Source organism: Dermacentor andersoni, chromosome 10, assembly GCF_023375885.2.
Source record: "Dermacentor andersoni chromosome 10, qqDerAnde1_hic_scaffold, whole genome shotgun sequence".
In the NCBI taxonomy this organism is placed as follows: domain Eukaryota; kingdom Metazoa; phylum Arthropoda; class Arachnida; order Ixodida; family Ixodidae; genus Dermacentor; species Dermacentor andersoni.
Genome location: NC_092823.1, coordinates 25164972 through 25191445, shown reverse-complemented (window position 1 = coordinate 25191445; position 26474 = coordinate 25164972). Strand labels below are relative to the sequence as shown.

The 26474-nt window shown below is 48.2% G+C and overlaps 1 protein-coding gene across 1 annotated transcript in view; it reads left to right on the top strand.

Moving 5' to 3' along the window:
* Positions 1-26474, top strand: part of LOC126519172 (acetylcholinesterase-like) — a 55076-nt gene that overhangs the window by 25095 nt on the left and 3507 nt on the right. The window contains exons 2-3 of the mRNA XM_050168786.3: positions 9658-9943; positions 15860-17082. Of these exons, the coding sequence (XP_050024743.1) occupies positions 9677-9943; positions 15860-17082 (1490 nt within the window). The 5' untranslated portion in view covers positions 9658-9676. The remainder of the gene's footprint in view (positions 1-9657; positions 9944-15859; positions 17083-26474) is intronic.

Below are 26474 nucleotides of genomic sequence, written 5' to 3'. Positions count from 1 at the left end.
ATCATGAATGCGTGCGACGACATAGTCGCCATCGGGCATGGTTGCCGTTGAGGCCAATTCGACGAAGGTTAATGCTTTCGGAGATAAGCGAACAAATGCGGTAGTGCTGAGGGTGCTCGGTTGTTCGGGGCGAACGTCTTAAGGAAGAGGAAGCTCAAGACAGCGTACCGGTGGAACAGTCAATGAGGGCAGAATGCGTCGTCAGAATGTCGAGCCCGAAGATTAGGTCATGAGGGCAACTGGTCAGCACGGTGAACAGGACTGGAACTTGGAGGCCAGCGATTTCTATGCGAGCAGTGCACATACCCCTGACGGCTACAGTGACTCCATTGGTGACGCGTACAGCTCGAGTGACGGTAGGCGTAAGAACTTTTTTGAGGCAGCTACATAGATTAGCGCTCATCATTGAAACTTGGACTCCAGTATCGATTAATGTTGTGTACGGAACACCATCTACGTCTACTTCAATTAGGTTCGTGTTCGTGAGGAGCGTCAGCGGAGGATTCGGACAGGAAGAACGTGATGCAAGATCTACATGGCCTAGTTTTCCGTCCGGCATGGTCCATAATTGGTCGGCGACGAATAGCGGCGTGGCTGGGGGGACGCGGACCGATGGCGCTAAGGTGACGGCGAGCGAGCAGGACGAATGACATTGACGGATACGTCAGAAGTAGGCGGCATACGGCGAGGAAAGTAACGGCGCGGGTCGGCATATGGACGAGGAGACGGGGAAAAGGAGCTTGAATACGCCGACGTCCAGGAGTTGCGGTAATGGCGAGCGACGTGGCCAATGCAGAGACAACGGAATCAAATGGGCTTGTCGTCCGGAGTTCTCCACTAGGCAGGGTTGCGGTATCTGGTAGGGGAATACAGATCGCCGTGAGGCGGAGCAGTCGGCACCGGAAGGGCATCAGGGCGGTAGACGGAGCAGGCAGCTGGAAAACCTAGGTTTGCAAATTCTTTTCAATTCATTTGCAATTCATTTGCAAATTCATTTGCAAATGAGGGAGATCATTGGAGCTGGTTGGTCAATGGTGGGTTCAAGTGGGCGTGAAAGGAACGGCGCAAGACTCGCGGCGAACAATACGTGGGATGTGCTCAATTAAAGGTGGTGAAGCGGTCAGGTGGACGCAAGACGACATCGTAGCCGTGTTACGGAGCCGGGAGAACTGTGAAATGACGTGACGGCATTCATTGACAATGACGTCGATGGTGGACACATTGTTGAAGCCCAACAAGTTGAAGGCGTCGTCCGTGATCCCTTTAAGTACGTGGCCGACTTTGTCAACCTCAGCCATTTTCTCGTCGACTTTCCGGCAAAGAGCGAGCACGTCTTGTATGTACCAGACACGATTCAGTGGAAAACTGAACTCGGATAGTGAGTTCTTTTGTAGCAGCCAGCTGCCGACCGGTGGGATTTCCAAAGAGGTCGACCAGCTTCTTCTTCAAAGCCTCTCAGCTAGAGATCTCGTCCTCGTGTGTCCGGAACCAGACACGACGAGTTCCGCCCAAGTAGAATAGGAGATTGGCTAGCATAATGGTAGGGTCCCAGCGGTTGGTTTACCTATCACGCTCATATAGGTAGAGCCATTCCTCAACGTCGACATTATCTTGGCCGGAGAATACGCCAAGATCGCGGGGATATGTAACCGTAACCTACGTTGTTGTCGGGGTCGCAGGAGTAGAGGGAGTCGAGGTGTCGTCACTGGGAGCCATTGCGGAAAGCGAAAGGATGCGGCCGCTGTGGAGCTCCGTGGTGAGGACGGGGAACGCCACCCTCCACCACAATATTACGCGAAGGACGAGTCAGTAAGACGAGCAACTACTTACAGCTTATATTTACAACAGCGGTCGCAGCGCTGACCGGTTAGATTCACAGCGCGAGCCCAGTTCAAACAATCAAATATCACACGCGTTGTTACGTTTCGCCTACAACGCGCGGTATAGCCGGCGCGGATGCAACGGACGCCGGGGCGTCGTTCAAAGCGGCGGACATTTTGGCCCGTTCAGCGCCGCCGATACGCCTCCCCGCCAAGCGCGTCCAGGCATGTTTCAGTGCCACGTGTCTTCAAGTGTGCGTGTGTGTGTGTGTGCATGTTGGTGCCCACGCTTGTCAAAGCGCGGCAGCCGGGGAGAGGAGCTCCCCAAGTGTGAAGCGAGGAGGTCTGACCGGCGCCGGCCCGGCGGATGCATCACTACACTCGTCTCAACATGTCTCTCAGCCTGTCCGTGCCCCGCATCACGAGCGCCTCTGACGAGGCGTTCCTTCTTGCCCTCAACTCCGAGAGTATAAGAGCAGCTGCCCCCGGACGCCAAGAGAGAGGCTCCGATTTCTTCTGTTGAGTTACGTGCTCTCCTGTCTCTCCACTTCGGTCGACCTGACCGCCCGCTCTTTTGCGATGCTAGAATAAACAAGATGTTCTGTTACCAGTCGACTCATGCTTTGCCGGGACCTTCGGATGCTTCCAGTTGTGCCCCAGGCCGCCAGGCCAACGCTACCCTTGGGGCTTGCGACCCATTTGCAACAACGGTTGTCAGCGCTGAGATTCCAACAACTGTCTGCCAGCGGTGAGATCGCGACAACGGAGGCCAGCAGCGAAGATATGCGGTTGACTGTATGCTGAGCAGCACAACGACCATCCGGGAGCAGTCCAACGAGCCCTGTGTGATGACTGGTTGCCTGCAGCGGAACGACTGCGCTGAATTCTTGGCTGCGAGATTTGGTGAGTGCGTGACTTTCTTCTTCTGAGTTTTGCCAGGCTTTTGTTAGTGTCAGAAACAGAGCTGGTAATTGTGGTTGTCGTTGCTGCCGGGTTAGTTTGCGGCAAGACAATAGTAGGCAGTAGAGAAAGCAGCATTCAGGGTAGCCATGGATTGGAAGTCGTTGCGCAAACCGAAATTGCTGGAGCTTGCAGGAGAGTTGGGTCTGGATGTCTCAGACAAACTCAGAAAACCAGAACTGCTAAGGGCTATTCTTGAGTTAGAAGCTGAGGATGACGAGCTGTCGGAATGCCTTGAGACCATTGAGGAGAGGGAGACGGCAAAAAGACAGGAGCGCGAACTTAAAGAACAGAAAGAGCGAGAGCAACAAGAGAAAGAAAAAGAGCGCGACCGTCAACACGCTTTGGAAATGAAGCGTCTCGAGATTGAGATGGAACGCGCTCGTAATGGAAGTCAGGCACACGGTGCAGGAGAACGAGTATTGTTCAAAATGACTGACCTGATGCGGCCGTTTAAGCTTGGAGACGACATTGGTTTGTTCCTGGTTAACTTTGAGCGAACGTGCGAGAAGCAGGGGTTCTCTCGGGAAACGTGGCCACAGCGCTTGCTCACTTTGTTACCCGCCGAGGCGGCCGACGTAGTCGCTCGCTTGAAGAGAGAGGAGGCAGAGGATTTCGACCAAATGAAATCGAGTCTGCTAAAAAAGTACAGGCTGTCAGCGGAGGCTTTCCGTCGGAAGTTTCGGGAAAATGAGAAAGGCAGAAGTGAGTCATATACAGAGTTTGCCTACAGGCTTATGTCAAACATGCAGGAGTGGCTCAAAGAAGAGAAAGCGTTTGGTGACCACGAGAAAGTTCTGCAGTGTTTCGGGCTGGAACAATTTTATAGTCGGTTACCTGAGAACGTGCGGTACTGGGTCTTGGATAGGCCAGACGTTAGTACGGTGGCTAGAGCCGCTGAGCTAGCCGAGGAGTTTGTGACGCGTCGGGCTCGCGGAGCTAAGGACGGTCAAAAGGGTGAATTTGGCTCCAAGTTTGAGAGGCCGAAGTTCACGCCCATGAGAGCAAACGGGGACACACTTAGTTCGGATGCGAGTGAAAGCAGTCCGACCGAACGTAAGGAGACGGTGGCAGCCGAAGCCGAACGCAGAAAGCGGTTCGAGATGAGGCAAGCGCGCGTGTGTTATACGTGTCAGAAGCCGGGTCACTTTTCGGCGCAGTGTCCAGAAACAAAAAGAAAAGTCGTGTTTTTGTCATTATGCAGCACTGACGAGAACATGAAGCTTCTCGAGCCTTACATGCGAGACCTCCTCGTGAACGGGAAAGAGTGCCGAGTGCTTCGCGATTCCGCAGCTACGATGGATGTAGTTCACCCCTCCTACGTAGAATCCGATATGTTCACGGGCGAGTGCGCATGGATCAAGCAAGCCGTGGAAGCTCATAGCGTGTGTCTGCCCGTAGCAAAAGTGCTTATTGAAGGACCCTTCGGAGCGCTTGAGACGGAGGCCGCAGTGTCATCTATGCTGCCCCCCCCCCCCCCCCCCCAGTACCCGTACCTATTTTCGAACAGGTCCGATCACCTCCTGCGCGAGAAGGGGCTTTTGTTTGGTGAGGCTAGCGTTCAGGCCTTAACCAGATCGAAGGTTCGCGAGCTCGCTGCAAAGGCGGTAGTTGCGGGGCCGACGTTGTCGAACAATGAAAAAGGGTCAGAGGCGCAGCAAGCTGATATTCAGAGCACGTCCGAACTGAATAAAATTGAGCCTGTAGCGTTGAAGGCACCAGATACTGGAGAGGAAATGCCCGACACGGGAAAGTTAGAAGAGCTATCTGCAGATTTGCTCATCGCGACTACGTCAGACGGACTTAATAGGTTGCTAAAAGTCAGCAGGGCGGCTTTGATAGCCGAGCAAAAAAAGGATGGCAGCCTAGAAAACATACGCTGCATTGTCAAGGAAGGTATCGCCAAGAAAAATGCTCGTTTTGTGGAAAAAGGTGGGGTCCTGTACCGGAAGTATCTAGACCGCAGGGGAGTGGAGTTCGATCAGCTGATCGTGCCTCAGTGCTACCGTCAGGATCTGTTGCACTTGTCGCATGGGGGTTCGTGGTCCGGACACCTAGGAGTTAAGAAAACTAAGGACCGTCTCTTGCAAGAGTACTATTGGCCAGGGTGTTTTCGGGACGCAGACCACTTTGTAAGGACATGTGACACCTGTCAGCGGGTGGGCAAACCAGGGGACAAATCGAGGGCGCCGTTGAAGTTGGTACCTATCATTACGGAGCCTTTTAGACGGCTCGTTATTGATACAGTGGGACCTCTGCCGGTAACAGCCACGGGGTACAGACACATTTTGACTGTGATCTGCCCAGCGACAAAGTTCCCTGAAGCAGTGCCGCTTAAAGAACTCAGCTCAGTTGAGATAGTCAATGCACTACTGTCCATATTTGCGCGAGTTGGTTTTCCTGCGGAAATCCAGTCAGATCAGGGCACTGTGTTTACGAGCGCCTTGACGACAGCCTTTCTCGAAAGGTGCGGGGTAAAGCTGTTACACAGCTCAGTGTACCACCCACAGTCGAATTCCGTTGAGAAGCTCCACTCCGTCATGAAGCGCGTGTTGAGAGCGTTGTGTTTTGAACACCAAACTGACTGGGAGCTGTGTCTGCCTGGGGTGATGTTTGCATTTAGGACAGCGCTGCATGCGTCTACCGGGTTTTCGCCAGCTGAGCTGGTGTACGGTCGCTCGCTGCGATCTCCGCTTCGCATGCTTCGAGACTCGTGGGAAGGCAGGGGCGACGACCCAGTCGTGGTGGAGTACGTGCTTAGGCTCCTCGAACGCTTAAGAAGGGCACAGGAGTTGTCAGGTGAAGCAATGGCAAAGGCCCAGCAGAGGGCCAAGGTTTATTATGATCGGACAGCCAGTGCCCGTCATTTTGAAGTGGGCGATGAGGATCACGGATCACTGCCCTCTCCAATGGCTGCAGACCATCTCTTCAACAAATGGCCGCCTCCTGCGCTGGAGCCTCGCTTTGCAACAATATTCGTTTGAGGTGCGTTACAAAAAGGGGAGTCTCAACGGTAACGCCGATGGCTTAGGTCGAAGCCCCTAACGTAGGAATCAGCCTCAACGTTATTTGTTACTGATGTTTTCCTCCTGAGGCAGGATTTTTAACATATTGCTTTTGTTTAGTGTTTCAAAGTGATGACGTGCTTTCTAGTGCAATTTTCCAATTTGTGGACGCGTTCTGAGTGCTGCTAGACTACTGTAAGGAACTAGGCAGTGGTATAAAAGGGGAAAGAGCCTGGCAGGACTTGGTGAGGGTTGTTTCGTGCTTGCTGACTGAGCGGTTGAGTTTCGGCGTAGTTATAACGCTTGCCGGGAACGAGAACAAATATGTCAACTCTCCCGAAGTCACTTTGCAGTGTCCTGTGTGAACCTGAACGAGAGAACGAGGCCTTCTCTGTGCGCTGCGCTCAAGAAACGCCGAAGGACGCCCGACTTGGTTATGAGCATCATCGAGCGACATCCCTCCGGACAGCGGATGCAGTCCCCTGACCATCGGGATCTCCTTCCCCCGGTGGGGCGGTCTGTTACGTTTCGCCTACAACGCGCGGTATAGCCGGCGCTGATGCAACGGACGCCGGGGCTTCGTTCAAAGCGGCGGACATTTTGGCCCGTTCAGCGCCGCCGATACGCCTCCCCGCCAAGCGCGTCCAGGCATGTTTCAGTGCCACGTGTCTTCAAGTGTGCGTGTGTGTGTGTGTGCATGTTGGTGCCCACGCTTGTCAAAGCGCGGCAGCCGGGGAGAGGAGTTCCCCAAGTGTGAAGCGAGGAGGTCTGACCGGCGCCGGCCCGGCGGATGCGTCACTACACTCGTCTCAACATGTCTCTCAGCCTGTCCGTGCCCCGCATCACGTGCGCCTCTGACGAGGCGTTCCTTCTTGCCCTCAACTCCGAGAGTATAAGAGCAACTGCCCCCGGACGCCAAGAGAGAGGCTCCGATTTCTTCCGTTGAGTTACGTGCTCTCCTGTCTCTCCACTTCGGTCGACCTGACCGCCCGCTCTTTTGCGATGCTAGAATAAACAAGTTGTTCTGTTACCAGTCGACTCATGCTTTGCCGGGACCTTCGGATGCTTCCAGTTGTGCCCCAGGCCGCCAGGCCAACGCTACCCTTGGGGCTTGCGACCCATTTGCAACAACGGGTGTCAGCGCTGAGATTCCAACAGCGTGTAGCAATACTTTATATACAAGGGTCATTTAAACACTCATATAACCAACTGTGTCTGTTTTCTTCATGTTCTTGTATTTACCACTCCCCCTCTGTAATACGCTTGGCCCTGAGGGGTATAATGAAATGAAATGAAATTAAATATGACATTCCACCGCTGGCCGCCTTATTTTGCACTATATCTCACGCTGTTCTGCACTACACCAGAAACGGCAATCGTGCGAGGCAGTGGCTGACACAATAGCCTCTGGCATAGTGATCCAAATTCCACGCGTATACTTGGCTCATACCAGAAGTCAGTGGCCTAAATCTAGGGAGACCAGTCAAGAAAACCATTTCATTAAAATTATGCAGATCTTACGCACCGTGGGAATTGACGCTATGCGAAGCATTTTGCAGGTACATGTCTACCCAGCATGGCTCGAGGTTCAGTAAAGCGTTACCATGCGGAACAACGTGCTCCTAATGAGAGCAGTTGTGTGTGCAACACAAGCATGTGCCTAACAACACTACCGCATTTTGAGATCTTCATACCTGCTGGACGGCCATGTGCTAGGCAAACATGGTTTGAGGCGTCATCTTTGTCATGTTACGATTTATGAAATGATAGGTTAAATTAATTATTCTTGTTCGGCAAAAGCCATCATCTCAACATGTGGCAAGCAGTACAGGGGGACTACGTATTAATTTTGACCTCCTGGGATAATTTACCGTGCACCTAATTCTAAGTTGACGAGCTTTTTAACATAAATGTGTTTTGCATTTCTCCCCATCGAAAGGCGGCCACCGCGTCCGCATCGAGGTTAGCACGCACCGCCACAGCCACTAAGAAACAGCGTCGGGTCGTCATAGGATGTGAATCTATGTCTATGTCACAAGGTTTTCACAATTACTTTCGTACTCCTGCGAGGAAAAGACAAAACCTGTTCGACCTGTGCCGACCATGAAGGTGGTACAATGTCTCACAGCTTCTACGTAGCGTTAGCTGTTCCGAAAAAAGGACTGGAGCATGTGGGCCGATCGCGAAGTTGCACTTCCATGTAACACATCGTCTCAAAGTCCTAGCTGGCGCAAGGGACGAATGCGAGTAGCTGGCACGTGACGCACCCGCCAAGCATATAAAAGAGCCTGGTTTTCTTTGGAACGATGAATGTGCGCCTGCGACTGTGGCCTATTGATTAGAGCATTGTACTTCTGTGCAGGAGGTCAGACGTTTGATTCCACCGTCGGCCTTGCATTTCCTTTAATGGAAGAGACCTGAAACTAAGAAAGGAACAAACCTACCTACCTACCTACCACAAAGAGCCTTGAATGAGGCAAAAAAACTTCGCTTTGACGTAACATTATAGGGTAACCTGACGGCGCCTCACATAGCGACCTTGCATTTATTCAGAAAGGCAAAGGCAAAGCGGTGAGCGAAGTGGCGGCCGCGTACAAGTTTGGTTTTGGTTTCAGAGGATTAGCCATGAATCGAGCGGCAGTAGCCGGTCGGTGCAGAAAGCGCGTTGCATTCGCGGCTCGCGGAGAGCCGCGAACTACAAACCAGTCTCCTAGATAACTTCCGTGCCTGTCGGATGACCGAAAAACGGCCGTCGTTTGTGGAAATGCCACATACTTAGGGTGAAAATCAGCATATTGAGGGTAGTGGCAACACTCACCAGGCGCTAGGCGACCAGGGTATGGCGTTGCCGCAGAGTAGCGGCAGCAGACCACCAAAGTTATTTGCACTCTTCACATAATAATGATATTGAGTAGCGGTTGCGGGCGGCTCAAGTGCCGTGCCCGTGTGGGGTGACCTAGCCGGAGACCTCAACGTAAGTGGCGCCTCTCTGTAGAAATTCAAACAGCGGCTGGTATTTATTGATTCGCTATAGCTTCGCTAATAATTCGGCAGTCAGATGTATGTTGCTGCTCTTTTATTGATGCACATGCTTTTTGTTGTCAGCAGCGAGCACCAAAAACGTAAGTGTGCTCGATACCACCCTCCGTAAGCGGCGCCACAGCCATAGTTCCAACTACGGCCGCTTTCCATTGGTTCACCCATCATCCGGCAGGAACAGAAGTTATATAGGAGGCTATGTACAGGCATACACACGACGCTGATGATGATGGCACATGATGTAAGGCGTGGTGGTGAAAATGACAATAGAAAGGATTCCTTCCACTAGCCGCACTAACCATGACAAGAGCCTAGTTGAATCAGAATTGTCTTAAAATGATATTGGAGCACCAACTCCCTCTAGCGACACCTGTGATAACAGCGCTTACTCGCATCCAACTTTTTAAGATAAAGAAGGGTTACACTGTATACTAACGAAAGAAAGCACGACTGAAGTGGTTTCAGAAGCTTTTCCTGTGCCGAAACGGCCCAAGTACTCGAAAATGCGTGCGATATGAAATAAGCGACGCCACATTGACGTGTCGAAGCTGAGTTGCCGCCGCAAGATTCTGCAAGTGAGGCGTTTCGCGTCCGGTCTCTCGACTAGAATTCAACTTTGCTCAGCCAAATGAATACTAGAAATTTTAGAACTACTAGAAATACTAGAAATGAATACTAGAAATACTAGAAAAAAAGGATATTTTGCAAGCCCAACCTGACCAAGTGTCGCTCTCAGTGTCCCTTTAAAAGCAGGGCAATAAATCAACCAGTGTAACAAATGATTATTGTGTTTATTCGCGTAATTCCTTTTCACAAAATCTTTCAACGTGCAGGTAAGCAGAGTGTAGAGCAATGGCGGTCAAAGCAGCGTTGTTGGCGCTCCTTGCCCTCACGGCCCTTAAGAGTGCCCTGGCTGAAGACATGCACGTCGAGAGGCAAACAACGGAGGGCCGTGTCCGTGGCAAGGTGGTGCGCAGCCTTGGCAAGATTGTGGAGGAGTACCGCGGCATTCCTTTCGCCGAGCCTCCCGTGGGCACGCTCAGGTTCCGTCCTCCACAGCCAAAGGCACCGTGGGAAGGAACGTTCGATGCCACTGCAGGATCTACAGCTTGCCCTCAGGTACGTGTATAGAAGACTGCGATAACGTGCTACAGGGGCAGGTTGCTTAATATTGTTACGTGTGGAACGACACACGTAACCGGAAATCATGCGGCAAATCAAAAACTGACAAAAGGGGCACGCGCTTAGTATTGTCACATTGTAGTGTAGATGAAGACTGCAGTCGCAAAAAACTGTGAATGACGAAACTGACTTTTTATTGGGCGAACCTGTGCCCACAAAAGAAACTTACACTCAAAGCAGAACAATAGTGGCGAACACAGTCGGCGATCGTCGAAAATCTGATGAGTGGGTCAAGCGCGTCGGCTTTGATACATGAGTGATCGAAAGTACCAGAGAAACGGCTGGCGCCCGCGTGTCTTCCGGAAATTACTACACAATTCGCGCAGCGCATACATGCAATCAGATTACACATAGTTCGGTGACACCAGACAACGGATAGACCCATCGATAACATTCCAGAAACTTCCAATACATACAGGTGCGCCCTGCGCCAAACAATAACATTTGTTGGTCGATGAAACGCGGTCACCCCATCAAGATGAACAAGTACACGTGTCAGTATTTCATACCACGGGAGCTCAATAGTCATAGTACAAGGAACGTCGCTTGAGCCAGCATCTCAACAAACGGACTTGATTTCATCAGAGCAGCAAATGCTTTGTTTAGCCTTTATGTGCTCCTAGCTCGCAATCCCCCGCCATCAGTGCAGGAGGAGGAGAAGTAGAAAAGGCTAGTCTGACACAGGCATATTGCACTCTCCTATTGAGTATAGGGGGTAGTTAACTACGCGTACGTCAACGCTAAGGAAAGCAGTTGCTGCATTGACGTAATCACTTCCTTGGTGGAAATGTTGGCCCCAACGACATTCCGTGTTGAACAAACTCTAGATCACTTCGACCTCATACCTCCTGGTCAGCTACTGTTTTGTTTGCATTCTGTGAGAGTCAAATTCATTGTAAACATTTAAATGATAATCCAGAAGAAAAACAACACGCATAGTAGACTTTTTCGTCCTTGTGGAGTCACAGCTTAAGTTTCAACGAAGAGTTTCTTTTTTACAAAAAGTTCTATTGAACATTTTGGCTGCCGCTAATTAGACCACACGCTCTAACGCTCTCACCCAAGGCACTGTGCCCTATTTTTTTAAAGTTTAAACTCAATCTGGCTTTTTGTCCAGGACGCGAGTAAAACATGGGCACAACGCTTGTAAATGCCGCATCATTGACACATACGTACTAAGCTTAGCATATGCATCAGACGTGCCAAAAGAGCTGCAAATTTTAGATTTGTCCACCGCCAAAGTCTGTCTCAACTACGCTGTGTGGAGAACTTATAGGTCAATTAAAACGCATGCCAATAATTAACTTTTCATTTTATAGGGTAATACAGAAACAACGCCTTCAAGTCGCGAAGCTGGCCTTCCTTCTACGGAAACCTGATTAAAAGCGCTCGACATCAGACGCACCAGAAGACAATGACGCCATTCATTTTCGTATTACGTGGGCTTTCTTCCGAGTCCAGCAACATTACCCTCACAAATGATAACGCGCGAAGAGAGTATTTCTTTAGGTGTTGCTAAAGCCGAGTACAGTCTGCATCATTTCCAATCATGCCAACCTGTTTAAATGACCACTAAAAATTTGCTCGAATACATTTACCTACCTTGAAAACTCATCAAACTTTAAAACTTAATCTGCCTGACTCCTGATGACAACGAGCAATATATCGCTGCTCCAAAATGGACAGCCTGGCTAAAACGTAACATTTATTATGAGAACCTTTAAAGCGCAATTAAGACATGGGAAACCACACGACAAGGCTTTTACTCCAAGTGAAAGGATGTATTGAAGAAGCATCACAACTATGCACATATAAGTCAGCGCACATACCAAACAATGCACGGAATGAAAATAAAAACGATACACCGATACTTACACGCTAAAGAGCCGAAAGCACAAATCTGAAAATACATATGTGCCACCATTCGTGAAATGTTAGCACCACAAAAGCATGGCTTGACGCAAGCATCCCCTCTTTTCCTAATGAAAGGCCTATGATAATTGTCGCATGATTTGGTTAAAAAGTTGTAAAAACTATCTCTGTCTCACATAAAACGGGAACGCTCCCACGCCCTCCGCAATGGGCAACAAATGCGACATCCCAGATGATTTTACGACGTCTGATGATGTCTTATATGTACGGGGATACAATGACCAAATAAGCCTACATGAACGTTGCGACAGCTAAACCGCATAGTTGAAAGTTATGCGTGGCTCTGCTGTCGCAAACACGAGAGACAAGCGGCGCTGGGGGAAGGCCAGTAAAATAGTGCCAAGCTGCAAACACGACTCACGAGTGCCGGCAACGCATCCCTAGGGTTTCCGCCAAAAGGTTCTTTCGCATGGCGCGATTTTCAGTCAGCGATACAGCGAATTCCGCCGCTCAGCGACCTGCCGCAACGTGGTGGGTTCTCCGCGGCCGGATTCCAACAAGTTGGTCATGCCGTCGCAGAGTCTCAGCGATCGGTGCGATGTGAGAGGGGCAACGCGGGAGGAAACAAAGCGCCGTCAAAATAGGCACTCTTCCGTTTTACGGCGCGTTGATAGCTCTGTGAAGCAATGTCGCGCGCCTGTTTTGGTTATGTTTTAGTAGGGCGTACCCACCAGCGCCTGCGGCTCAGGAGCTTCGTAAGCATTTTACGGCGTCTTACGCTTACACGATTCGTTTAAAAGAAGAAGCTGCGCGCCATCCAGGTCGGGAGCGGACGCTACCTCAACATAAGGCGCGTGCCCACTTGATCGCCACCGTCGTCAACCTCCTCATCGCTACAAATTGTCCCACCTGCTTGTACTTGCACACTCAATAGTAGCATGTTCTTCTGCAAAAGCAAATGCTCCAGGAAAGAAGTTGTGGCTTCCATAGTAACAACGAAACTAGAGTGCACTAAACGGAACCACCCCACCGACGCTGCACGAGCCGCACGCTCATACTTGCGGTGTTGTGCAACATCTCACTCACCACATCTGATAGTGAAGTCTCAACGCTATTAAACGTTAAAATATGGTGTACTTATTTAATTATAGACGAATAATAGAAAAAATCTAATATAGGACTAGTTTCCATGTTGCTTTTATTTAATGGTACAGGCATGGATAGTTCGTGAGCAAGGGGCAACATTGCGCATCGCTGCGACGGAAATCGCGCTGTCGCAGACGCATGTGAAAGCTGTCAGCGAAAATAGATTCACGACGTGCGCGGCAGAACGATTTTTTTCGTCCCAATTGCGCCATGTGAAACAACCTAAAGGCGTCCACTACGGCGTCCGCGATCCGCGTGGCCAACTCCGTAGTAAACGCCGCGGTTGTCTCAACGCTGTATGGAGCGGCGGGCGAGGCGGACATCAAGGCACCCTAGCAGCAGCTGGAGGAGAACACCCCTCCTCCCTCGCCTCGCCCCCCTGCTTGGCGCGCCACAGGAGAGGGCACGCATCCGGGCTGCGTTCCTCGCTCGCGTACGCACCGCTGCTTCTCCCTCGCTAGGCTCCACCCACTCTCGCCGCGTCGCTGTACTGCGCAATGCTATTTTTATGCTTTGCTTTCACTCTCGTAGCTCTCTCTCCTCTAACTCCGGTAAGCTGCGGACGTCAAGAGAAACCCAGCGAGGCTCTAACAGCTCCACTGTAATAGAGTGCATGAAATATATACCAGACATTCGTCGCTGTGTACAGTAGCAAAGCTATAGAACTTTCTAAGATCACGGGAAGAAATGCGTTGAAGCAGGACGTCAAAATTAAGTCCAGCTCCTAGGGGCTTCACTTTATAAGTTATCCTGCGTAGGTACGGAGTAACTGCAAATTTTGTTTTACCATCATCTCTAAGGCTGCGCCCCTTTCTCTGGGTGCCTTTCAATTTCTTAATAAATTTAGCACAGTTTAATGTGGTAACAGTATGCGCATAGCTAGCTTGTTGTGACTTGTCGACCTGTGATTGTAAGGTCAATTCGGTTAGGGGTTCGCACGATTTTTTCTACGTTGAACCATCACTGACGTGCACGATTCCTATTTTCGCCAGTTTAAAGGGCACTTAACTGTAAACAAGAGTAGCATTAACATATCTGAGTAGTTGATAAAAGCAGACATGATGCACGTTAATGGGCTATCTTGGTTCGATGAACTGTAACTAATAATCATAGGGCAAAAAAAAATATTTAACTTGATGCCTTGTCTCTCAATTTTTCTTCAAATGTGTGCGACATCGCGTTAGGCATTAGTCACGTTGCGGCGCAATACACAAATTGTCTACATATCTAAATATATCAACAAGCTCAGAAACATTGCCTTCCTACTCCGTACCAAGCTTGTTCTGAAATATGTCGCTCCACATGGGAGTTACAAATGGTCTGTGCATTTAAATAAAGGAAGAAGAAATTGGGAAGGTGAAATTATAGTATTTCAGACCACATGAGATGCTTTGAGGCGATATATTTGTTAAATTCTAGCCTACTGAAGCCAATCGACCCAAAGAGCATTGAACCATGAGTGCAAGCCGACTAAGGAATGGATATGTCACAGTGGATCAGATCCATGTAGTAAATCGAGTAATTAAGAAATCTGGGGTGTAGTACTGCTCCTAGTTGATATCACAGATTACAGAACGGCGTTCGCTTCAGTAAGGATACAATCAGTCACCGCGGCGCTGTCTAGTCAAGGAGTAGGGGAATCACATGTAAATATCTTTGTGAATGTGTATAAATAATACTCAACTACCTCAATTCTTCACAAAGAAGCGGAAAAATACTAAACAAGAAAGGGGTCAGGCTGGCGCATACAGACAACTTCTACAATTTTATTCACTGCATGCTTAGGAGATTTACGGTGGTTAGAGTGGGAACAGTTAGGAGTGAGAATAAAAGGAGACCATATCTTCCACGTGCAGTCTGCAAATGACAGTCTCTTTTCCACCATCGCTGTAAATGACTAGCAAGAAATTATTGAGTACTTTAGCTGATAAAGTGTAAGAGTACGTTTGAAAACAGTTTTCAAACATGCTGACTACAATTGAGAATTGTAGAGCACGAGAATTTGTGATTAACACTCAACCTCTAAAATATATCCACAAGTAACATTTACAATACTATTTACTCACAGGTGAGCGGGGCAACAGGAAATAAGTTTACAAAAGAATCCTGCTGGGACAGACCGCATAGGGCAGGCATTAATAAATCATGACCGCCAGCCTGAAATCAATGCACTCTACCGGCACTAAGGAATGGGAAAAAACTGGGGTTAGCAAAGAAGCTCGCGAAGCAGTCAACGAGTGATTCAACGTAAAATGTAGGCATATCATTAGGAGATAGCAAGACAGCGGTGTTGATTAAAGAGCGAACTTTCGTAACCGATATTATAGTTCATACTAGGAAAAAGAAATTGAGATGGCTTGACCATATGTGATGCACAATACAGATAAGCGATGGTCTACAACAATTACAAATTAAGCGCCTAGACAAAGCAAGTAATGGCAACTACAGCACGTTACTAAGTGTTGAGAAGAAGTCAGGAAATTTGCAGGCGTGACATAGTGTCTATTGCGCTAAAGAGGGGTAATTGCAGATCGCCGGGAAAAGCCTGCACCTTGAAGTAAGCATAAGTAGGCTGACGATGATGATGATTCTACTCTAAATACCTTCTTGTTTCCCGCCTCCAATCTGCTCGTAAAATGTCCAAAGTGCAAATAGGATGCGAGTAATTTTGTCGGGGTAGATGTTCGCCGTTGCGGGCATAACTGATGAAATTTGTACTGGTGCCCTTAAGTTTATTCCAGCGTCAGTGTCAGATGAATATCAAAACTCACTGCAAGCATTACACGATGTTACGCACACATTACACAGTCGGGTGCCTACGTTTTTGATGTGCAGGTAACCTTTCCCGGCTTCGGCATGGACCACCTCAACATTACGGAGGACTGCCTTTATCTCAACGTATGGGTCCCCGAGCTCGCTAGGAACGCCAGTTCGAGTCGACCTGTCTTGATCTGGATCCACGGAGGGGGCTTCGCGTTCGGCAGCGCCAATGAGGCGAACTACAGCGGAGCCGTGCTGACTGCGTTCGCGGAGGTCCTTGTCGTGTCCATGAATTACCGCCTAAGTATCCTGGGCTTCCTGAACGCGAACTCCCCAGATGCGCCGGGGAACGTCGGTCTTCTTGACCAGGTCATGGCGCTGAAGTGGGTGCAGCGGAACATCGAATTTTTCGGAGGCGACCCGCAACAAGTCACGTTGTTCGGAGAGAGTGCGGGGTCATGGTCCGTGCACGCACACATCATGTCACCGATGAGCGAGGGTCTCTTCAAGAGAGCACTCTTGATGAGTGGCACTATGTTCAGCATTGATGTATGGGACACGGTTCATGAGAGCATGGCCAAGGGTGACAAGGTGGCTGCCATCGTCGGCTGCTCCGAGGGGGGTACGATCGACCTGTCTTCCAATCCACAGAATATCATAAATTGCCTCCGCAACAAGTCCGCAGAGGAGCTCGTTGCCGCGGCTGGACAGAGTGTGGCCCCCAAACTTATGTCTTTCTTTCCAACCTATCACGACGCCTTCCTCCCCAAGAATCCAATAGAGGCAATGAAGCGTGGTTTTTTCACGCCTGTCGATGTCATGGCGGGAGTCACTTCCGACGAAGCGGCTATATTTTTCTTGTTCCCGCCGGCGCCTGACATCATAATTGAAGACCTTGTTTCGGTGTCTCCAAATAGAGTCACTGAGTCTCTTGAAGCCAGTTTGTCACGTTTGTGGAAGCAAGACACACCAGACGTGCTACGAATGTACGTTGACGACGCACCGCAAGGTGACAACAACGCTCTGAGGAGGCAGTACGTCGACTTTTCGTCGGACAGGGTTTTCAACTGCCCGTTACGGTTCATGGCAGACAAGCACAGCGAACGGGGAGGGAAAGTGTTCACCTACGTCTTCGCCCACAAGTCGGCGACAGCACCGCTGCCTGGCTGGATGGGGACGCCCCATTCCTTCGAAATACCGTTCGTTTTCGGAGAGAAGTACGCCGCGGAGTTAGCATCGCGGGACGGCCGCATGAGTGAGACCTTCATGCGGATGGTGGCCACCTTCTCTGAAAATGGGTTTGTTACGTTTTCTCACCTTCGCTTGACTAAGAACCAATCTATGTTTAGTGTGAGCATGTCCGGAGGCATATATTTAACTGAAATATAAGGTATTTGTTTTCACTTACCGAAAGTGCACAGGAATGAAGTAATCATGAACACCGCCATGGCGCATGCACTCCCCATTACGTTGACGGCTTTGAGTTCCGCAAAGTGCACCTAAATGTCAAAACACAAATGTTGTTGCACACCGAACACCTTCGTACTGCGGCTGACACCAGTGGGAAGGAAACCTGTGATCTCGTTTTCAGACGATATAATGCATTTTCGCCCCGTGTGTTTGTAAAGGTTATAACAAAGTTTCAACAACTCGAGTAAAACAAGAATAAACAGAGATACGAATAACTGAGAGAAAGCGCTGACAAAATACTGACTTTTTATTTGAAGCACGCCAGCTTTTATATTTATTGCGCAGAATATGCATGAGTACAGCCCCCCCCCTCCCCCAGATACGTATACGTTATACAGTCATAGCCTACCATGCAAAAAATGGCATTTCTCTTTCTGATAAAGCGCTAGATGGAGCGCTTGCACAGCTATGTCCGACCTTTCTAATATAAAATGCCTCCGTTATTTCGACTCCCCTCTTAGTTTTTCTGTTCCCTAGGAACGCATGTGTGTGTGTGTGTGTGTGTGTGTGTGTGTGTGTGTGTGTGTGTGTGTATGCATGCATGCATGTGTGTATGTATGTATGTATGTATGCATGTATGTATGTATGTATGTATGTATGTATGTATCTATGTATGTATGTATGTATGTATGTATGTATGTATGTATGTTTCGATATTCTCATACATGGGATGCATGAGTGCGTTTTTTCGGCTCGCATACGAATCCGCAAGGCAAGATAATGTAATCGTTCATGCCATCCGCGACAGTTACTGCGATACTGTTTGGCTCTGTAGGTAATACAAGATCTAAAAGTGAATTTCCACGTGTTGAAGCAGACAGCACTTGGTGTAATTCGAATGACGACAATACGTCACAAAAATCTTGTCATTCACGCTTCATTGCGCTACATACAGGCCTGCATGGCTTCCATTAAATAGCTGGATAATGGAAATAGACAGCTAAAATATTGACGAAGTTGGGTACTTGTCTTGGATAAAAGTTCAGGCACTCTCAAAATTCCTCAGATGAATCAGGTGGGCCATAGCAGACGCAAATTACACAGGTGACGCGTGAGGACAACCATAGGGCTGCCCACAAAATTTCGAGGCACGAATGAATATGAAAAATGTAAGCTTCCTTAATGTTTTTTACTGCCAGTTAGCGCAGCGTCACCTCACAACTTCACCCTATAATTTCGGAATAGTGTAAATTGAGGACATAATGACAACTCGCAGTTTACACTATCTGGTGATAGCCAGATTTCTGCGTCTCAAAAAGTATCTGCTGAAGATGATTGAGCGTAGCAACACAGCTGATCTGGCTTATGATACAGACAACGGAAGGCTGATACAAGAATTGACAGAGAAGAGTCCTGGCTTTCCTGTTTTCGTCACTGGATTTTAGAGGGTGCAGGGTGCTTCGAAAGGGCCGCTACCCTGCTTATGGTACGGCCGAGGGTGTAAATTTTGTTGTCTAGGACAGTCTTTTGAAATACAAGCTTGGCTTTGTAGTCAGACTTTCACTCAGTACAAGCTAAGTCTCTTAGCTTCTGCCTTATAAGTTACATCCGGGGCGAAAAGTCCTCTTCAATCTAAACACCTGGGGATTTTAGTTCTTCCAGTTTAGGTGCATTTATCAGTGTGTTACTTTTGTCATTGAAGTGGAGGAACTTCACAATGATCGGCCGAGGGTAATCTGGCATTTGCGTCCCTATTCTATATGCACGCTCAATTTTTTGACTCTGTCACAACAACTTCCGTGTCCTTCCATGACTCTGAAGATTGCTCAAGGATTCCTTTTAAAATAAGGTTATTGCGACGCACTCCGTTATTGACGTCTTGAACTACTAAGCTTCACTATATGTAGTGTAATAAGCACATGTATTTAATTTTGCATCCCCCGTACCCGTAAAGGAGTCCCAGTTGCCCAGGAAAAATATATTCAGCATTACCGCTCAGCTGTACGAAATGTTTTACATCAATTTGCTTTCTTTTATTGATTTGCTTCCTTCTTTACGGTCGAGGGATGATTCAACACTTGAAATGGAATCAGGCATAGACGACGGCTATATTGTGATACCTCTGTAATGGGTTACATAAGGCGTAAGGGGGAGGGGGGCTAATATAATAAACATTGACCATTCCATTGGCAGTGGGCGTTTCAGCAGCATTCCGGACAAACAAAGATAAACATTGGACCACTGAAAAGAGCGCAATGTCGGGCTATCTCTTTGTTAAATACCATGTGACTGTCACAAGCCCTCATAATGATTCCATAGCTTGTGCGAGTAGCCGGAAGGCGTGTGTTTGTGGTTTAGGGCTTGCGGTATACCATACATGTAGTATGAGGACTCCGTTCACAATCAATGCTCCTTTATTTCCCCTTTTCGGGGTTGCCATTATTACATTCAACCGTCGTATTAGCGCACGGTCAAACTCAGGCTTATTATTCAGCCTAAGGCTTCGAGCATAATCACCATTCGATGGTGTTATGAAACAGTCTCATGCAAACTCAATAGCTTGTTCTGAAACAGGAGCTCTGGCCTTCGACAAAACAAGCCATTCCTTTTCGGCCTTAAATGAAAGCGTACGGAGATCATTATTCTTGCACGTTGGCATAAGATCCACTACAAAAATCAACTAATAACTTACCAATGCAGCCACCTAGATATGACAAGCCACACTAGGTCACCGACTGCGGAGCGGCTGTTTAACTTTCCCTTAGGTCGTCAATTTCCTTTCCAGACATGTTAATGGCTAGTTGTTCAGCACTGATGTCGGGCATCTTGGCTATATTCAAGCTAGGTGACTTAGATTGCGCAATTTGATCAAGAACAGCGGTCAATTCGTTTCCGCGGCATATGAGTCCAACTCTGCCAAATATTCCCTCTTCAGCAGATAAGAAACACTTTTCTGCAGAACGATGGCTGGTGCTTTTTCAGTAAATTGTACTGTATAAGCAAAGTTCGTAAAGCTTCTTCCCCGAGTGCCACTCCTTCAGGCGACTGATCTTATTTGAACCTCCTGTAGTATATAACAGTGAACTCGTTCTCGAGCCACAGCAAGTGTTGTTCATCCTCATCAGAGATGCGTGCCATGTATCGGCTTCATAGGAAGTGTCATGGACGTGAAAACGTTCATCAATCTTTTTCCTTTAGTGACTGCTAGTGCATGCTTCTGGATTAACATACATGGCACGCTCTCCAGTTGAGCGATGCTGCTTATAAATTCGCCTTATAATGCGATATAATTAGATATTTTTGCACACTGGCAGCATCTTTACTTCGTGGTATGATGACTAGGTCCATAGCTATAGATTGAAGAGAACGACGACGAAATTTCCTATCAGTAATTTTACAGCGAAGCTGTTAAGGGCTACTTTCTCCAGTATCGTGTCGGTCTTTAGAAAAAACTATCTTCAGCATTTGCTCCAGCATCATCGCCTTCTTCCACAGCTGGCTCGTTGGTGCCCCTCGGAGATAACACGTGAACGCGCTCGTGCCACTGCTCCCGCGTTCGTCATCGTGATTAATTAATTATTTACCAAGAACACAAACACGTAACCCGTAATTGAGGAATATTTGGGAATAGTTGAGATATAATAACAATGATAATCATACGAAGAAGAAGAACATAATTGAGAAATAATAAACCTTCGGGATTTACCCAGTGATAAGCACCGGGGCTGCACGCTTATGCTTCTCTTGTTAACAACCTGTGCGGAGTGCTTGGGCTGATCGATCTTTAGGTGTATGTCAACTAATTCACTGAATAAACAGAACACAATATATACATTCAATCGTCCAAGGTGACTGCAAAAACATCGAGGCTTTCCCATCAAGATTAGACTGTTATTTGCGGCATACTGGCTGGCGTTTACTGTGGAAAACCATTATGCGTAGATCACTTTGCAGTAGACAAGACATTGCTCTTGATTTCCTAATTGCAGTGTATTTTTCTGCGTGTGTTTAAACTGTAAGCACGCACTTATTTCTTCAGCCAGCACTGTTTTCATTTTAAATCACTTGTATCCACTGAATAAATTAATTTTTGTTCAGCCGTGGCGGAAGCATCTCTGCTGCAGAATGGTCTCGACTTTGTCATGGCGCCTTCCATGGTGCTGTTCCGTGTACTGTACAGCACCTCCTAGGAGGTGCGTAGTTCCTGTACGGAAGAAACGGACATGGTTTGACGCCTCTTGAGTCACGTCATAAATAAAAACCTAAAAACAAGCCGAAAACTTCATCAATGATTGCGATGCTCCCTAATGCGAAATTTGAACGCAGCTCCATACATGTTTTCATTTCGCGGTATATTGGCTGCCACGGGCAATCTGTCTCATGCGGTAGGTTGCGAACGGAGCGAAGTGTGGCGCCACTGCCTTGCTAATCGGGAGCTCGCGAGAGCGAGCGTGTGGGCGACGCGCAGGCGCGATTCAGAGCAGCCGCCGCCGACAGACCTCCCAGACGATGCGCGCAACTATGGCGCTTTTCCTCTCACTCTTTCTACATAGCATCCTCTTCCGCTTTCAGCCTCATGGTTCCGCTGCACCTCCTCCTCCTCATTCCTCCTCGCGTCTTTCATCCCCCTCTGCGTACCGCGTTCGCTTTGTTCTGTCGCTGTGCTCCTCTGCTCGGCTACAAGAGGCGACGGCGACGCCCGTGCTATGTCAGGGAGTCAGATGTCTATCTACAATATGATTACTGTGCAGACACTTTACGTAAAAGAAAGCGTTTCTGGGCAACGACAAAACAATATAACGAGAGAGGTAGAAAGGCAATTGTTGTTGACAACAAACTTCGTGTTGAGAGTACCCTGTAATACTCGGATGTTTTATGAAATGCGCGTACGGACATGTCACAAGAGAGCAGCACTGATCAATGCAGGTAGCGTGTAGGGGAACACCAACTTCGGTTTGCTCTAACGAACGAAGCGCAGTTAAAAAAATCGACAAACTGGAACACATTTTGCTCACACATGACCGACAAATATGTGTGATAACTGAGCCTTAGTTGCATGACGCCATTATCAAGACGAAATCGCTTTACTCAAAGAGTTTCCCACAATAACTACTAGATGAAACTATGGCGCTGTAGTCATTGAGCCACCATAGGAATGAATGGCAATACAAGAATTTGTCTGATCTTCATGCTTGTTAATTCCGACGCCCTTCTCGCTTTGTTCATTACACTTTATCTCATTACTGTTTATACGTTTCTAAGTGCAGAAGACTGCAAACACGTTCAATCGCTGCTCATTGCAGTGGTTCGGCCTGGCATAGTAGTCAAATCGAAAGACGCCAAGCGTGCCAATGCGCTGGCTTCTCCGCGAGAAACTCACAAGGGCGTTTTATGCCACTTCTCAATGCATACTTTCGTGGCGTGATGGTCTGAGCAGCGGTCTTCTGTGGTAAAGGTCCTCTGTTCAAATGAAATCTTACCGTCGTACAATTTGATTATATTTATTTAACTTAATTATTTATTACACGGTATTTTGGCAAAAGCGACGAGTTTACAATGTCAAGAAGCCTTGAGAAGCCAGAAGGAAGGATGAAGTTTACACAAATCCATGTACTACACTTCATTCACATGCTGGCTGAATTACCGTGCTTATGGCTGCCGTAGACGCTAGCGCCAAAGTTCCCTCTAGTAATTAGTGTATGAAACTCTATGGCTTTACCGTTGTGCTCAGAAATCGCTTTGCGGTGGTATCACCGTCGTTACAAAGCATGGCTATGAACTCTCAGTTGCTGAGCGATTTCTTCCGCATAAGTGTTTGCTTTCAAACTTTCAGTGTTTGGTGCTTCATTTTTTCTGTGTGTGCTGTATCGAAGACCTGAGGCTGATCACTACTATCTTTTTTCTACGATCACCCTTTGCGGCTCAGTACGAACTTAATATTACTAGCTGACTTCAATGTTCCAGCAATTGACTGTAATGCGATTAATTATGGATTCTCTAATTCGTATGGCAGAGTTTTAGGCATATTTTTTTCACTTAGCCCTGACCAAATGGTCAAGGAATCCACACGTGGGACTTCAATACTACTTGTATTTGTAACGGAATTGTTTGCTGGAGCGTCGGTTCCAATGGAACCTTATATTTCAGACCCCAAACTAATATTTTGTGTGGGATGGACACGGCTGGTAAGCTAATAGGAAGAAGTCAACTAGAGCAGTGACATTAGTCCACCAGAACGTGTTGCGAAAAATTATTTGCACATGCATATTTCCACAAATTAGAGCGATGTTGAGAGCTCCTAGCGCCACTTTCGGAACTGCAGAGTTCTGTACTAAAACAAAGTTCGACTTAACAAACTACATGTTCGCAACAGCACACCCCGCCACACCGCACCACACAGCACTACGCCATACTGTGCACTAGTACGTATGGGCGCTTCCCGCCTAGAATAAGAAAACCGGCTGATGGTGGCACAACCGGCAGCGAAAGACGCCAGGGACACAGAGCGCACGGCCCAACTAGAAGATGAAATGCGCATGACGAAGGCACCACGCAGCGTGGTGCCATCTCTCGAGAAGACGCAAAACGCGCGCGCAGGCTGCTTTGTCTCAGCGCCAAAAATAGAGACCGAGAGAAAGAGAGAGAGAGAACCTCTTTATTACAAAAACGAAGAATTTCGCCGGCCCGCATGCAATCGCTGGCATGCTAAAAAGATGACAGTAAAGTGTATGGTGCCCTTTATGTGCCTTTTGAACGTCGCTATTGGAAATGACAAATAATTCTTCAGCGTACCAAAAGTTACTGCTTCAGTGATATTGTGAAGAAGCGTTAGAGAGAACTCGGAAGCAATATCTTTTCTAACTAGTTTTCGCAGAAACTCACGGATATAATGCCGTACTGTACAAAGGGATAGAGGCAATCATTGGGGAATAAAAATTGAGGAGGGGCTAAGTGAAGCCGGAAATTGGCGTTGCTCCGACATTATATCGGGTCAGTTCTCCTCTCTTGTGTACCAACATCATCAGCAGCAGCACCAGCAGCATCCTGGTTGCGCCCACTGCAGGGCAAAGGCCTCTCCCATACTGCTCTAACTACCCCGGTCATGTACTCATTGTGGCCATGTCGTCCCTGCAAACTTTATCTCATCCGCCCACCTAACTTTCTGCCGCCCCCTGCTACGCTTCCCTTCACTTGGAATCCAGTCCGTAACCCTTAATGACCATCGGTTATCTTCCCTCCTCATTACATGTCCTGCGCATGCCCATTTTTTTCTTGATTTCAACTAAGATGTCATTAACTCGCGTTTGCTCCCTCACCCAATCTGCTCTTTTCTTATCCCATAACGTTACACCCATCATTCTTCTTTCCATAGCTCATTGCGTCATCCTCAATTTAAGTAGGACCCTTTTCGTAAGCCTCCTGGTTTCTGCCCCGTACCTTTGTTTACATTTCTCTTGTTTACATTTCTCGCGAAACCACGCCGCCCTGCGCGCAACCGGGCTGCTCGGAAGCGCGCGCTCCGCAGCACTACTAAACAAAAGGATGCAATCGCGCCGTCTCATTGCATTACCGTTGCCGAAATCATGTTGAAGGAAGCTCATCATGAACTTAACAAATTGCGCCGTGAGATCGAATCGGCTGCTTTTACCAGCTTTTAGGAAAAGAAACATGCTTTTTAAGGTCAGCCAACCGAACTGTTCTCATCAACCGCAAGTACCGACCGCTTCCCAGTTCTCCCGTGTTTGAAAAAGAGGTCGCCTTAATCACGGCCTTTTAGTTGCTTTTTTTTTTACTTGGGCTTCCTGGGGCTCTCAGACGGACTTGCAAGCTAGGCGTGTGGCGATACGAAAAAAAAACATACGCATTTTCACTGCACTGCAAGAATGCACTGGAGACGCGTACGACATACCGACCCGTTTGCGACCCGTCCATAGTTTACGAGCACAAACACGCATTCTCGCTGTGGCTTTAGGAATCGCCGTGTTTTGTTGAAGAAATTTCCGGTGGCCGTGCATCACCACGACAGCACGCCGGCGAAGAGGCACAATGCCATTTCTGACTCCGCGTTTAGATTCATTGACTGCGGCCTCAGGTGTCTTCTTCCAACGGTAAGTGAAGCTTCACAGAACCAAAGTTTTGCAATGGCCGGTGCAGGGTGCAGAACCTTATACGCGCGTAAAACGGGTCTATGTGCCACCATGGAACAGCTGTTTGATGTGTTCGCAGGAGAACGTTCTCCGGAGCCTCCTCACTCTTGCAGCGCATCCGCTAATCTTCACTTCCCTGCTCTTCTCGCGTGCACAGATAATATACGCCTGCAGTAGGGAAGATTCGTCCCTAAAGTCAAAACAGCTGCTTCTTTCCCGTGTTCCCGGATGAAGCGTCGATTTGCCAGCGCACGGTGCCCAGGGCATCAAAATGCACATATTCTGCCCAACGCTCTATGAGCACGTGCATCGTGTTACACCTGTGCAGGTGTGCGTGAACCTCGAACTCACTCTGCTTAAAATACTTCATGCTGTCGCTAGTACTGCGAGAAACAAGTAACAGTTAAGCATCATCATCATCATCATCAGCCAGGTTATGCCCACTGCAGGGCAAAGGCCTCTCCCATACTTCTCCAACTACCCCGGTCATGTACTAATTGTGGCCATGTTGTCCCTGCAAACTTCTTAATCTCACCCGCCCACCTAACTATCTGCCGCCCTCTGCTACGCTTTCCTTCCTTTGGAATCCATTCCGTAACTCTTAATGACCATCGGTTATCTTCCCTCCTCATTACGTGTCCTGCCCATGCCCATTTCTTTTTCTTGATTTCCACTAAGATATCATTAACTCGCGTTTGTTCCCTCACCCAATCTGGTCTTTTCTTATCCCTTAACGTTTTACCAATCATTCTTCTTTCCATAGCTCGTTGTGTCGTCCTCAATTTAAGTAGAACCCTTTTCGTAAGCCTCCAGGTTTCTGCCCCGTACGTGAGTGCTGGTAAGACACAGCTGTTATAAACTTTTCTCTTGAGGGATAATGGCAACCTGCTGTTCATGATCTGAGAATGCCTGCCAAACGCACCCCAACCCATTCTTATTCTTCTGATTATTTCAGTCTCATGATACGGATCCGCAGTCACTACCTGTCCTAAGTAGATGTATTCCCTTACCAGTTCCAGTGCCTCACTACCTATTGTAAACTGCTGTTCCCTTCCGAGACTGTTAAACATTACTTTAGTTTTCTGCAGATTAATTTTTTAGACCCACCCTTCGGCTTTGCCTCTCCAGGTCAG